This window comes from Chiloscyllium plagiosum, unplaced genomic scaffold (genome assembly GCF_037043375.1).
Source record: "Chiloscyllium plagiosum isolate Xiang-an unplaced genomic scaffold, Cpla_swu_hap1 HiC_scaffold_6, whole genome shotgun sequence".
Taxonomy (NCBI): domain Eukaryota; kingdom Metazoa; phylum Chordata; class Chondrichthyes; order Orectolobiformes; family Hemiscylliidae; genus Chiloscyllium; species Chiloscyllium plagiosum.
The window spans coordinates 89,710,436-89,724,323 of NW_028270144.1; the positions used below are offsets into that span (position 1 = coordinate 89,710,436).

Consider the following 13,888-nt stretch of genomic DNA (forward strand, 5'->3'; position numbering starts at 1 on the left):
CATTTTCACAAATGTCATTCCACATTTCTATAGAGATTTCCAGTCCCAAATCCTGATCCCATGTCTTAAGCAGATTGTCCATATCTCCCGATACTTCATCACGTAATAAATGATAAAGAGTGCTGACCGAAGATACCCCCATTGGCCATAACACTCTACGTTCTCTATCTGATTTACAAAAACTACCTAATAGCATAGTCTTCTTCTGTATGTAATCTCGAATTTGGAAGTATCGAAAGAGATCACCATTAGGTAATCCAAATTTCTGATGCAGCTGTTCAAAAGACATCAGGACCTCTTCTATAAACAGATCCCCTAAACAGGAGATACCCCTGGATCTCCAGAGTTTAAAAGTGGCATCTGTAAGCCCCGGTTGAAACCCCCATGCTCCCACTATCGGAATATAGGGGGATGTTTTATGTGAGTTGCCCTCATTTTGCCGCATCTTATTCCAAGCTTTAATTGTATTTAGTATTATAGGGTTTTTACATTGATCCGTGATGATTTTCCTCTTATCTGAAAGCAAGAGGTTAATAAGTGGGCATTTTACTTGAGAAGCCTCGATGTCCAGCCAGATTGATTGCGGGTCAGACAAGACCCAATCGGCTATGTAGCTTAATAGGGAACTTAACTGATAGTTCCTAAAATCTGGAAAATCCAGTCCTCCCCTTGCCTGTGGAAGCTGTAGCTTCTTCAGCTTAATGAGGGGCCGTCTATGATTCCAGATAAAGGAACCCAGCTTGCCATACAAGTTACGTAGTGCCAGCCTCGGCAGCATCACCAAAAGCATTCTCATAGGGTATAGGAGACGGGGCAGGACATTCATTTTAATTAGTGCTATTCTGCCTAACCAGGAAATTGGAAAGTCTCCCCATCGCTGGAGGTCCTGCCTGATCCTTTCCAGTAAATGCACAAAGTTAGCCTTGTATAACTGACCAAATACTGGGGTGATAAAAATGCCTAAATATAAGAAACCCTCCAGGGATCACCGAAAGGGATAGTGGGATCCGCCTAATAGGTGGGATATACTAGCACGGCCACCCATTGGCATAGCCTCCGATTTTGAAAAATTTGGGGCGGCACGGTGGCACAGTGGTTAGCACTGCTGCCTCACAGCGCCAGAGACCCGGGTTCAATTCCCGACTCAGGCGACTGACTGTGTGGAGTTTGCACATTCTCCCCGTGTCTGCGTGGGTTTGCTCTGGTTTCCTCCCACAGTCCAAAGATGTGCAGGTCAGGTGAATTGGCCATGCTAAATTGCCCATAGTGTTAGGTTAAATGTCGCGGTATGGGTGGGTTGTGCTTCGGCGGGTTGGTGTGGACTTGTTGGGCTGAAGGGCCTGTTTCCACACTGTAAGTAATCTAATCTAATTTTATAGCCTGAAAATGCACTAAATGTATTAATAACTTGGATTAAATGAGGCACAGACATCAAAGGATTACTGAGAAATAGAAGAACATCATCTGCATAAAGGGTAATTTTATCTTTACCTGTACCAATCCTCGGGGCCGTTATATTTGGGTCAACCCTATAGCTTCTGCTAGTGGCTCAATTATTAGTGTAAATAGCAATGGCGAAAGAGGACATCCCTGACAGCAGCCCCTATCCACACTGAAGCTATCCAAGCCTAATCCATTGGTAATGTCCTGTGATTTTTAACTTTGCCCAGTCATAATTTTGTCACATTGACATGGATTCCATTGGCATGTTTTGGTTTCATTAGACGCGTGGGTCACTTAGTACTTATTTATATGCCATGACAATTTGAAGTAACCAACTGTTTATTGGAATTATTGTGCACATCGTCATGTTCCTACCATCCCTGGGACACAATTCCACCCATTCCCAACACATTGGGAAACAGGATCTTCCCTCACACTGTACACGCACGCGCACCCATGCACGAGATCTGCCAGGCAACGGCAAACATGAGTGGTGGCGTGCATTTTCTTCACGACACTTTACGGCAATGCCATAGGTGGGATTGATGTGTGATACCGGCGTTGTGTGGAGGCAGCGAGCGGTTAGAGGTGATCGCAGCGATTGCTGGTGTAACCATCCCACGTCAACAGGCCAACCAGCGGCTTATATGGTGCCTCCGAGTGTCACCCAGCGACATCGCGAATCCGCAAGAGAGCCGGCCGCTTTTAATTAGGCAATAAAGCTATTAAAACAAAACCGATCGGAAAGCTTCGAAAATGGACTATGATTTCAAGATGAAGCTGACGACAGAGAGGGAACGAGTGGAGGACCTGTTTGAATACGAAGGCTGTAAAGTTGGAAGAGGCACTTATGGTCATGTATACAAAGCCAAACGGAAAGACGGGTAGGTAAAGGTTCCAAGAGCAAGTAGGCCACGCTGGTCACTCTTCTTACAGGTTATTGCTTGGGTTTTAATTGGCGAAGGAGCGAAGCTGGATGTTCTTTCTGCCAATAACTTTATCGTTCGCAACCTGCTGTAAAGTATGTTGCTTGGCTGGTACAGCTTGGCGAGTCTTTGCGGTTATATACGTGTTAAAGCAATTGAGTGAAACCAGCTTTATTGTATTTTTATATAGAAATATTTGTATCATTGTCTTTGTTTGGAATGGTGTCAAATAAACCATTCGGTCGTTAAACCTTTGAACTTATACGCATACTTCATAATTACTATTTTCACTCCAATGAACTTTTAAACTAATTTTGTCTGGATAAAACTGGAAATATTAATGGACCCACTTAAATATTAAATTTTTTTATTGATTGATTACTGTTGGATTGAGATCTTTGGATGGTTTACGACCTTTAAAATACTTCAGTCACAAAGTTATACATACTGCCATATTTCTAAGGGTTATTGATATTCACATAATATGTAATGAGTACCACAAAACTTTTCCAAATCTTAAGTAATGTGCATATTTGCTACATTCCCCCCAGCAGGATTTACAGTGACTTTTAGACTGATTACAAATGCTGACTGTAAAATTAATTCTGACCTTGGCATTTATCTGTTAAGTTTGTTTTAAATGAACCTGTTGTTTTTAAGAGTGGGAATAGAATTGATGTTGTAGAATGTGACTTTACACACATTTTGGTTTTTTGTAGTTTACTTTTTGGGGTGATTTGCATTTAAGTATTTAACCGGCCATTTCACTGTTTAACAAACACTTCTCAGGATCAGTGGCTGCTTTTTAGCTTTTGTTCCTCCTGTATATGATGACTTTCTCTATTTGCACAAATAATTGCACCCTCCTAGTTGATTGTCCCTATGATTGTTTTACAGTTGTGGAGGAGATTAAGGCAACGTTATAGTACGATAACATTGATTTGTAGATGTAGTCATTATCGTATCATCAGGGAAGGGAAGCTCAGCTGATTTTAGTCTTTCCATTTGGGATATTACTACACTGTTGCACCTGGTAGTGCAGCAGAGACATGCAAATGCAACACAATGAGGATTGACCTGGGACCTTCTCATCTCCACAGATGAGGGTAATACAGATGTACTTATCCTATTGAACGAGCTTCGGTATCTTTTTTAAAGTATGTTTTTTAAGAAAAATTCTCACTGAACCTGGAATAACCTTAGATCTTTTTGTAGTTACAGCTATTGTTATGATAAAATTGAATCGGTCAAATTGGTATGTTACACCTGCATTTTCCTCTTGCCTACTTTAATGTAAGTGGGAATCAACATTGTGGATTATTAACTTTTCGATAGTCATAATTGAAAAACAGCATATTTTTCTAAGGCATGAAACTTGTAAATGTAGATGTTCAGAGGGACTGGGTGTACTCAGACAAGTAATACAGAATGTTAGCACGCAGGAATAGCAAACGCTTAGGAAGGCAGATGGCGTGTTTACTTTTATTGCAAGGAGCTTGAGAAGAAAAATGAGAGTTTCATTCCACTTGTTTCAGTTAAACCACACCTGAAACACTGAGTGAATTTTATGTCTGTATTTAAGGAAGATTTATACATGTATTGGAGGCAGAATAGTAAAGGTTTATTAGATTGGTCCCTAGAAAGACAGATTGCCCTATGATGTGAGGCTGAGAAAGTTGGACCAACATTCTTTGGGGTTTAGGACAATGGGAGGTGATTGCTTTGAATTGTGGATTCTGGGTAACTCAAGATGGAGGATGGGAAAAAATTGTGACTGTAAGAGCTACTCCTTTTTTTTTAGATATTTTAGGTGTTAGAGGTGATTTCCTTTAATTCCAGAAGCAGCAATTACTGTTTTACAAGCTGTTTCATTGTTTTGGAACTTGAGGAAAAAAGATCAAAACACCGGCACTTTTAAAAAGAGGAAAACAGACAAAAGTGAGTGACTACATGATCAGTGAGGGAGAGAGAGCAAGAAATCTACTCTGCTAATGACACAGCAGTGAATCTGCACAGTTACTGCCTTTGCTGTTTGAGTTCATGTATCTCTGGACATAAGAGTGTGTCTAGGAAAAATGTACAAATAGTGAAATTCACAGCTGACCTTGGAGGAACCGGTGTGGGCAAGCTGACAACACAGGAACAGATAAGTGCATAGTTTTTAACCTGTAACCTTGCTGTAAGTCTACATTAGTGAGTAGAGTGGGTTCTTCATTATATGTTTTATTGAGATCTGTCTCTTGATTTAAATTTTAGAGATAGAAACCATAAGTACTAAGTTAGCCTGGAACACTGTCACTTAGAGCAAAAAGACGGTGCTGTTTTCTGGGTCTGTAGATGAGAAGGAGCAAAGGTGGCTTTTAATAGTGATATGCACTACATATTGGATATTGGAGTTTAGGGAGAGTTTCCATGTTACTGGTGCTTATGTCTACAGTAAGTGTGTTTGGTTGTGAATCCTATCACATTGCATGGATCAGTTGGAGCAGCAGTTGGAGATTTTCAAGAGCTAGGGAGTGTGATGGATGACAGTTATAGGAAGGGAGAAAAGCCATGGATACAGTCAGGTCATAGAGATGTACAGCATGGAAACAGACCCTTTGGTCCAACCCGTCCATGCCGAACAGATATCCCAACCAAATCTAATCCCACCTGCCAGCACCCGGCCCATATCCCTCCAAACCCTTCCTATTCATGTACCCATCCAAATGCCTCTTAAATGTTGCAATTGTACCAGCCTCCACCATATTCTCTGGCAGCTCATTCCATACACGTACCACCCTCTGCATGAAAAAGTTGCCCTTGAGGTCTCTTTTATATCTTTGCCCCCTCACCCTAAACCTATGCCCTCTAGTTCTGGACTCCCTGACCCCAAGGAAAGGTCTTTGTCTATTTATCCTATCCATGCCCCTCATAATTTTGTAAACCTCTATAAGGTCACCCCTCAGCCTCCGATGCTCCAGGGAAAACAGCCCCAGCCTGTTCAGCCTCTCCCTGCAGCTCAGATCCACCAACCCTGGCAACACCCTTGTAAATCTTTTCTGAACCCTTTCAAGTTTCACAACATCTTTCCGATAGGAAGGAGACTAGAATTGCATGCAATATTCCGACAGTGGCCTAACTAATGTATTGTACAGCCGCAACATGACCTCCCAACTCCTGTACTCAGTACTCTGACCGATAAAGGAAAGCATACCAAACACCTCCTTCACTATCTATCTACCTGCGACTCCACTTTCAAGGAGCTATGGACCTGCACTCCAAGGTCTCTTTGTTCAGCAACACTGCCGAGGACCTTACCATTAAGTGTGTAAGTCCTGCTAAGGTTTGCTTTCCCAAAATGCAGCATCTCGCGTTTATCTGAATTAAAGTCCATCTGCCACTTCTCAGCTCATTGGCCCATCTGGTCCAGATCCTGTTGTAATCTGAGGTAACCCTCTTCGCTGTCCACTACACCTCCAATCTTTGTGTCATCTGCAAACTTACTAACTGTACCTCTTATGCTCGCATCCAAATCATTTATGTAAATGACAAAAAGTAGAGGGCTCAGCACCGATCCTTGTGGCACTCCACTGGTCACAGGCCTCCAGTCTGAAAAACAACCCTCCACCACCACCCTCTGTCTTCTACCTTTGAGCCAGTTCTGTATCCAAATGGCTAGTTCTCCCTATATTCCAAGAGATCTAACCTTGCTAATCAGTCTCCCATGGGGAACCTTGTCGAACGCCTTACTGATCACATCTACTGCTCTGCCCTCATCAATCTTCTTTGTTACTTCTTCAAAAAACTCAATCAAGTTTGTGAGACATGATTTTCCATGCACAAAGTCATGTTGTCTATCCCGAATCAGACCTTGCCTTTCCAAATACATGTACATCCTGTCCCTCAGGATTCCCTCCAACAACTTGCCCACCACCGAGGTCAGGCTCACCCGGTCTATAGTTCCCTGGCTTGTCTTTACCGCTCTTTTTAAACAGTGGCACCACGTTTGCCGACCTTCAGTCTTCCAGCACCTCACCTGTGACTATCGATGATACAAATATCTCAGCAAGAGGCCCAGCAATCACTTCTTTAGCTTCCCACAGAGTTCTCAATGAAAGAACAGAAAATAGTATGCATTCTATTTTAACTTGAAGACCATGAACGTCTTTAAAAAGAATGTGCACCTATATACAATCTGAATTTAGAGCATTGTTATACACTGAAATAATTTAATCTTGGCAAACAATAGTTGGGTAACAAATAATTTTAGTATGTCCATCCAATTTCTTTACAATCCTATTTGCTTAATTTTCCTAAGCATTTGAAACAATTAATTTAATTTGCAGGATATCAAAGTTTTCAGCATACTGATCTTCAAATGAGCTAAACTATAATTTTCCTAGTCTTCTGACCATGTCCAAATGTTTAATTGTTGACTGCAATTGTTCTTGCTTACGGATAAGGTCATAAGGTAAGAACATATGTTATGTGTGATGGTTACAGATATGCATTCTGTTGCTTTAAAGTCTGTTTGTTTCTGGTGAAACAATTTTGCATGATTAGAAAGTTCTGAAATGGTGCTTGAACGCATAACTTGGGTATGTAATCTAGACTGTCACTTGATGAATTAAACTGATAGCCAAATGTCTGCTTCAGTGGCCACTTAAAGGTTTCATAACCGTTGTTTAAGGAAAAGGAAATTCTTAAGGTGCCTTGGAAAATCAGCAGAACAGTTGAATTGTTCATTTGTTTCCCTGTACTTTGTGAGACCTGGCTCTCTGCAAATTAGATGTTGCTGACACACATACAAGGACTAGACTTGAAAATGATTAATTAACTGATGAAATCTTTGGAATATGGATGTAAATTGATGCAATGTAATTGTAATCCTTTCTTTCTTGCAATCCTCGGTTTTGTACCCAGTCAACATAGTTTCACTAGTCATTGGAACCTATATACCTATATCATTATTTACCTTTTTCTGTTCAGTGAACAAAGGTTCTCTTTCCCATTGACATCCCAATGAATATATATTGCATGTTTTCCTTTTTGCTTTTATATTCTTCCGATAAATGGATGCCCATCTGTCATCAGTACTCCCCAGTACATTGGAGTGGTCGTACTGCGTTGACTCCTTGTTTCTTTATTCTCATCATACATGATTCTTTTCATACCTGGAAAAGAAGTCGACTGCAGTCATAGAGATGTACAGCATGGAACAGACCCTTCGATCAAACCATCCATGCCGAATGTAATCCCAAACTAAGCTAGTCCCACCTGCCTGCTCCTGGACCATATCCCTCCAAACCTTTCCTATTCATGTACTTATACAAATATCTTTTAAATGTTGTATTTGTGCCCACATCCACCACTTCCTCAGGAAGTTCATTCCACGTGCAAACCATCCTCTGTGCAAAAAGAAAACAAAATTGCCCCTCATGTCGTCTTTTAAATCTCTGTTCTCGCCTTAAAAATGTGCCCCCAGTCTTTAAATCCCCCTTCCTAAGGAAGAGTCAATTCTCATTAATTGTTCAAAGCTAGGTGCTTTTTGCCTTTTTCAGGTTTTGGGAAGTCATGTGAACAGCTAAGTCTGATTAAGTCCCACAAATGCAATTAATGCCTTTCGCAAAAGTCATGTTGGGAACAGATTTGAAGTTCCTTTCTGAAGTGACGATTAATGATTCTGTCACAGAAACACGCTTCAAGTTCTGCAGAGAGATTCTGGTTTGTGATGGGATGTCCAAGTCTTCAAGGCATACAAGATTTGGGGCATTGCAGGCATTTGAGATTTTGATGGGAACTGGAATTGTAATTATCCAATGTTTCTCTGTGGATCTGGCATTGTGTGATGCATGGTACACCTCCCCCCTCACCTCCCTCCAAGGCCCCAAAGGAAACTTCCATATCCGCCACAGATTCACCTGCACCTCCACACACATCATCTATTGCATCCTCTGCACCCGATGTGGCCTCCTCTATATTGGGGAGACAGGCCGGCTACTTGCGGAGCGTTTCAGAGAACACCTCTGGGACACCCGGACTAACCAACCCAACCACCCTGTGGCTCAACACTTCAACTCCCCCTCCCACTCCACCAAGGATATGCAGGCCTTTGGACTCCTCCATCGCCAGACCACAACAACACGACGATTGGAGGAAGAGCGCCTCATCTTCTGCCTGGGAACCCTCCAACCACAAGGGATGAACTCGGATTTCACCAGTTTCCTCATTTCCCCTCCCCCCACCTTGTCTCAGTCAAATCCATCAAATTCAGCACCGCCTTCCTAACCTGCAATCTTCTTCCTGACCTCTCCGCCCCCCACCCCAGTCTGACCTATCACCCTCACCTTGACCTCTTTCCACCTATCACATTTCCGACGCCCCTCCCCCAGGTCCCTCCTCCCTACCTTTCATCTTGCCTGCTGGACAAACTTTCCTCATTCCTGAAGAAGGGCTTATGCCCAAAACGTCGATTCTCCTGTTCCCTGGATGCTGCCTGACCTGCGCTTTTCCAGCAACATATTTTCAGCTCTGATGCATGGTATTTATAGAACATAGAAAAGTACAGCACAGAACAGGCCCTTTGGCCCACAATGTTGTGCCGAGGTTTAATCCTAATGTAAAATATAGTAACTTACCCAACGCACCCCTCAACTCACTGCTATCCATGTGCAGGTCCAGCAGTTGCTTAAATGTCCCCAATGACTCTACTTCTATCACCACAGCTGGCAATGCATTCCATGCATTCACTACTTTCTGCGTAAAGAACCTACCTCTGACGTCTCCTTTATACCTTCCTTCTAATATCTTCAAACTATGACTTCTCGTACCAGTCAATCCTGCCCTAGGGAAAAGTCTCTGGCTATTGACTCTATCTATTCCACTCATTATTTTGTACACCTCGATCAGGTCTCCTCTCTTCCTCCTTTTCTCCAGAGAGAAAAGGCCGAGCTTATTCAGTCTTTCTTTAGAAGGCAAGCCCTCCAGTTCAGGCAGCATCCTGGTAAACCTTCTTTGCACCCTTTCCAAAGCCTCTGTATCTTTCCTATAATAGGGAGACCAGAACTGGCAAAAATATTCCAATAGTGGTCTCACCAGGGACTTGTAGAGAGCTGCAGCAAAACCTCATGGCTTTTAAACTCGATCCCCCTGTTAATGAAAGCCAAAACACCATATGCTTTCTTAACAACCCTATCCACTTGGGTGGCAACTTTGAGGGATCTATGTACTTGCACACCCAGATCCCTCTGTTCCTCCACACTGCCAAGAATCCTGTCTTTAATCCTGTATTGAGCATTCATGTTCGACCTTCCAAAATGCATTTATCCAGGTTGAACTCCATCTGCCATTTCTCAGCCCAGCTCTGCATCCTGTCTGTCATGCTGCAGCCTGTAGTAGCCCTCTATACTATCGATGACACCTTCAACCTTTGTGTCTTTGCAAATTTCCTAACCTACCCCTCAACCTCCTCATCCAAATCACTTATTAAAACTACAAAGAGCAGAGGCCCAAAAACAGAGCCCTGCAGGACCCCACTCAACACTGACGTCCATGCAGAATACTTTCCATGTTCAACCACACTCTGCCTTCTGTCAGCCAGCCAATTCTGAATCCAGATAGCCAAATATCCCTGTATCCCATACTTCCTGACTTTGAGAGTCTACCATGGGGAACCTTATCAAATGCCTCGCTGAAGTCCATATACACCACATCCACTGCTCGACCTTCGTCGACCTGTCTTAACACCTCCTCAAAGAACTTAATAAGATTTGTGAGGCATGAGCTGCCCCTCACAAAGCCATGCTGACTCCTTTTTAATCACACTGTGCTTTGCCAAATAGTCATAAATCCTATCCCTCAGAATTCTTTCCAAAACTTTGCTGACCACAGACGTAAGACTGACTGGTCTGTAATTGCCAGGAATTTCCCTATTACCCTTCTTGAATAGAGGAACAACATTCGCCTCCTTCCTGTCCTTCGGTATGACTCCCATGGAGAGTGAGGAGGCAAAAATCCTTGCCAGTGGCTTAACAACCTCCTTTCTTGCTTCCTGGAGTAGCCTATGTCATGCTTCAGAATGATTCCTGCATTACAAGATCCCTGACAGATTGATAAGTAGCTCCATATAGTTCACAATCTTGCCTGCAATAGTTGCTGAGTGAATTTTCACTTTGTTCCAGTGACTGAAACCCCAAGGAATCAATTTCTTTGTGAAGGTTTCAAGGGTCAGAGTTAAAATGTGAATTGTTTTCTACAAACAATATTGACTATAAAAGCCAGATCTGTGAAGCATTTTCCATCAATAGAAGCTTCATTAAATGATGAGTGCTGCTGTTGAAAATCCAATCCATGTTTGTACTGAAGGCATTTCGATCTGAGATGTAACAATCTAACATGAATTATAGAATCAAAGTTATACAGGTTGGGAACAGACAGTTTGGTCCAACGAGTCTGTGCTGACCAGTCATCCCAACCTGACTTAGTCCCATTTGCCAGCATTGGGCCCATATCCCTCAACCCCTCCTATTCATATACCTATCCAGATGTCTCACCACCTCCGCTTCCACTGGCAGGTCCTTCCATACCTGCATGAAAAGTTGCCCCTTAGGTCATTTTTAAATCTCACTTTAAACCTGTGCCCTGTAGTTTTGGATTCCCAACCCAAGGAAAACGACCTTAGCTATTCACCCTGTCCATGCAACTCTTGATTTTATAAACTGCTACAAGGTCGCCCTTTCGCCTCTGGTGCTCTGGGGAAGAAAACTCCAGCCTATTCAGCCTCTCCCCTATAGCTCAAACCCTCCAGTCCCAGCAACATCCTTGTAACCCTTTTCTGAACCCTTTTGATGTTAAATTGTTGGGAAAAGACTGAATATTGTCCAGTCCAGTCTTGTGGAGACATTGGCTTTTGAGTATAAGGTTTTATAAACTGGTCAGGGATACAAAGAATAGAAAATATCAGCCACAGGTTATGTCTGTACACGTCATCAAATGTTGACTTAAGATCTGTGCAAACCATATGAAAGTTTAGAAATGCAGGTTTTTTTGGTTCATGCTCAGACAGAAGAGCTCCAGTATTGATTGACAGCAGGCGATACTCATTGGAATTTATATTGCACAGACCCAGGTTAGGTCCTCTGTGGCACAGTGGGAGTATCTCCACCCTTGGACTGAGAGACCTGGGTTCAAGTTCCATCTTTCCAATAAGCGTCTAATAACATGTTTGAGCGGTTTGATTGGAGAAAAAAAAGGCTACATTTAAAAAGAACAGAGACCTGCATAGGGCTCTTATGACACACAATGGCAGTGTTCTTACCTCTGGACCAGGAGGCCAAGGTTCAGGACCTAGCTGCTTCGGAGGTAGTGTAATAACACATCTGAACAAGTTATTTAGAAATTATTTTTTAAAAAAAAAGAGGATGAGGTTACATTTGTGTCTGGCTGCCGTTGGCAAGGAAGTGGAGTCCACCAATATGTTTGATGCTTTTAGAGAAAGGTGGGCACCTGAGGGAATAGAGTGCTTTTATCTCCCCCTTCAATTCCATTTGTATTTAGCTGTCCATCTCTCTACTTCTGCCTCACCTTTTTGTGTTATTGTATTGCCCTTATTGGAATTTGCATGTCAGTTGAGCCATTAAATGCTGGTGTTTAAAAGACAAAAGTTATCAGATGGTTTGGTGGTAGAAAACACGGTTTGGTCATGTGTGATGGCATTTCTGGACAAGAGATTTTTTTAAAAATGGAGGGCCAGGTTGTGTTTATACCTGAGTGACTTTGGAAAGAGAGCTCATGGTGTCCACCAATACACTCAATGCTTTTAGAGAAAGGTGGGCACTGGATGAGTGTCCAACTACATTTTGATTTAATCTCCTCCCTTCCTCCCGTTGTCTCCCTCGCATTTTGTCTTATTATGTTGCCTTTAATGGGCTTTATATCTAAATTAATCTGTTGGAACATGGGTGATTTATTAGGGGTGAATTATTGGTGGTGATTAATAGGTGAAAGATACCATGGGTGATTTGGTGGTCATTGAGTAGCCATTGGTTGTCTGTGATAACACTTCCAGATATGAAAAGGAGAAAAAAATGGGAACTGTGGTTGGGAGGGGGTCTTGTGATTCAGTGTTACCTCTGGACCAGAAGGTTGAGATTTGGTTCCCAATTGCTCCAGAGATGCATCATAACGGCAATAAAGTTGAATTGTTTTTACAAAAGGAAAGAGGCCTGGGTTGGTAAGGGCTCTTGTGGTAGTCCCTGCTCCTGAGCCAGGAGACCTAGTATCAAGTCCTAGAGTTGTGTAATAATATCTCTGAACAGGTCGATGAGAAAATATCTGACCTCTCAGACAATTCTGGACTGCAGCGTAGTGAAATGTCTTTTGCTCAGAAATTGGCAAACAGCACAGTAGTGGGTATCCAGCTTGTGTCCAGTGCCATTCATTGCCCGAAAACAGCAGTGCTTGGACACAACATCATGCACCAGTTAGGTGAATCAAAGGTGTGCAGTGGAATTCCTTCTGCATGTACCCCTACTTGGATGGAATTCCACATTAGTTCTGGGTTCCGCATCACCGTATGGCCACCTCATGGGAATGCTTTGTGTCCTTTCACCTGTCATGGAGGTGTCTTTTGAACAGGCTACTGTTGCATTTCATCCACTTTGCTTTGATCTACGTGTCTAGACATGCCCTGGATACTTCGTTAGCACCAGTGGGCAGGGATCCACCAGTGGAGGGCTCTCTACATGGGAATCCTCACCCTAGGTCCTGATTGAAAGCGGGGAAGGTGTCATACGCAACAGACCTGTGTAATCGTAGATCGTGATGGTTTGTGGACTCACAGCCTAACTGTTTGTTTTTGCAGTGCTGTAGAGTCCATGAATCATGTATGTACTAGTGAGTGGCTGGACCCCCTTTTTAAAATTGTTGTAGATGTCTTTTAGTGTGCTTTTGGTTGCACTTTAACCCCCTACTTCTGATCTTTGGGCACCTGGTGCAGTGGGATGCGGGCAAGTCGCAGGACCTTCTCATTGGTCTGCTCCTGGGACTGATGAAGTAGACTATTGAGAGATTCAGGCAGAGGGCAAAAGAGGAAATCATAGTTATTGATTGTGCTTCTCTTCCACCGCTGCATGTCTACCCAGGTGCCCTTGAAGAGGCAGCATGCCGTGTTCACCAGTACTCTCGATACTTTTAGAGAAAGGTGGACACCACAGGAGATGGAATGCTTTCTCTCCCCTTCCAGTTCCATTTTGGTTTCCTCTCTTCCTTACCATTCCTCACTTTGGTCTGCATTGCCCATGCTATAACGTGATTAATTGATTTAGTTGAGATGGATAATAGGTGGCAAATCCCACGGGTGATTTGGTAATGGAGAGGAAAAGTCTGTCAGATGTGTGTGATAACAAAAATGGCAAAGACTCTTGTTGTGCAGTGATAGTTTCCTTATCTCTGAGGCAGGAGAGCCATGTTTCAAGTGCCATCTGCTCCAGAGGCATGTATTAAGTGAACAGTTTCTTTAGAAACAAAATGGTACAGTG

At 42.8% G+C, this 13,888-nt stretch overlaps 1 protein-coding gene across 4 annotated transcripts in view; it reads left to right on the top strand.

Moving 5' to 3' along the window:
• Nucleotides 1–2,039: 2,039 nt before the first annotated feature.
• The window catches only part of cdk8 (cyclin dependent kinase 8), a 148,810-nt gene continuing 136,961 nt past the window's right edge, over nt 2,040–13,888 (top strand). For all 4 annotated transcript variants that reach the window (XM_043691988.2, XM_043691989.2, XM_087988188.1 and 1 more), the window contains exon 1: nt 2,040–2,327. In XM_043691988.2, coding sequence (XP_043547923.1) covers nt 2,200–2,327 — 128 coding nt within the window. In that variant the 5' untranslated portion in view covers nt 2,040–2,199. The remainder of the gene's footprint in view (nt 2,328–13,888) is intronic.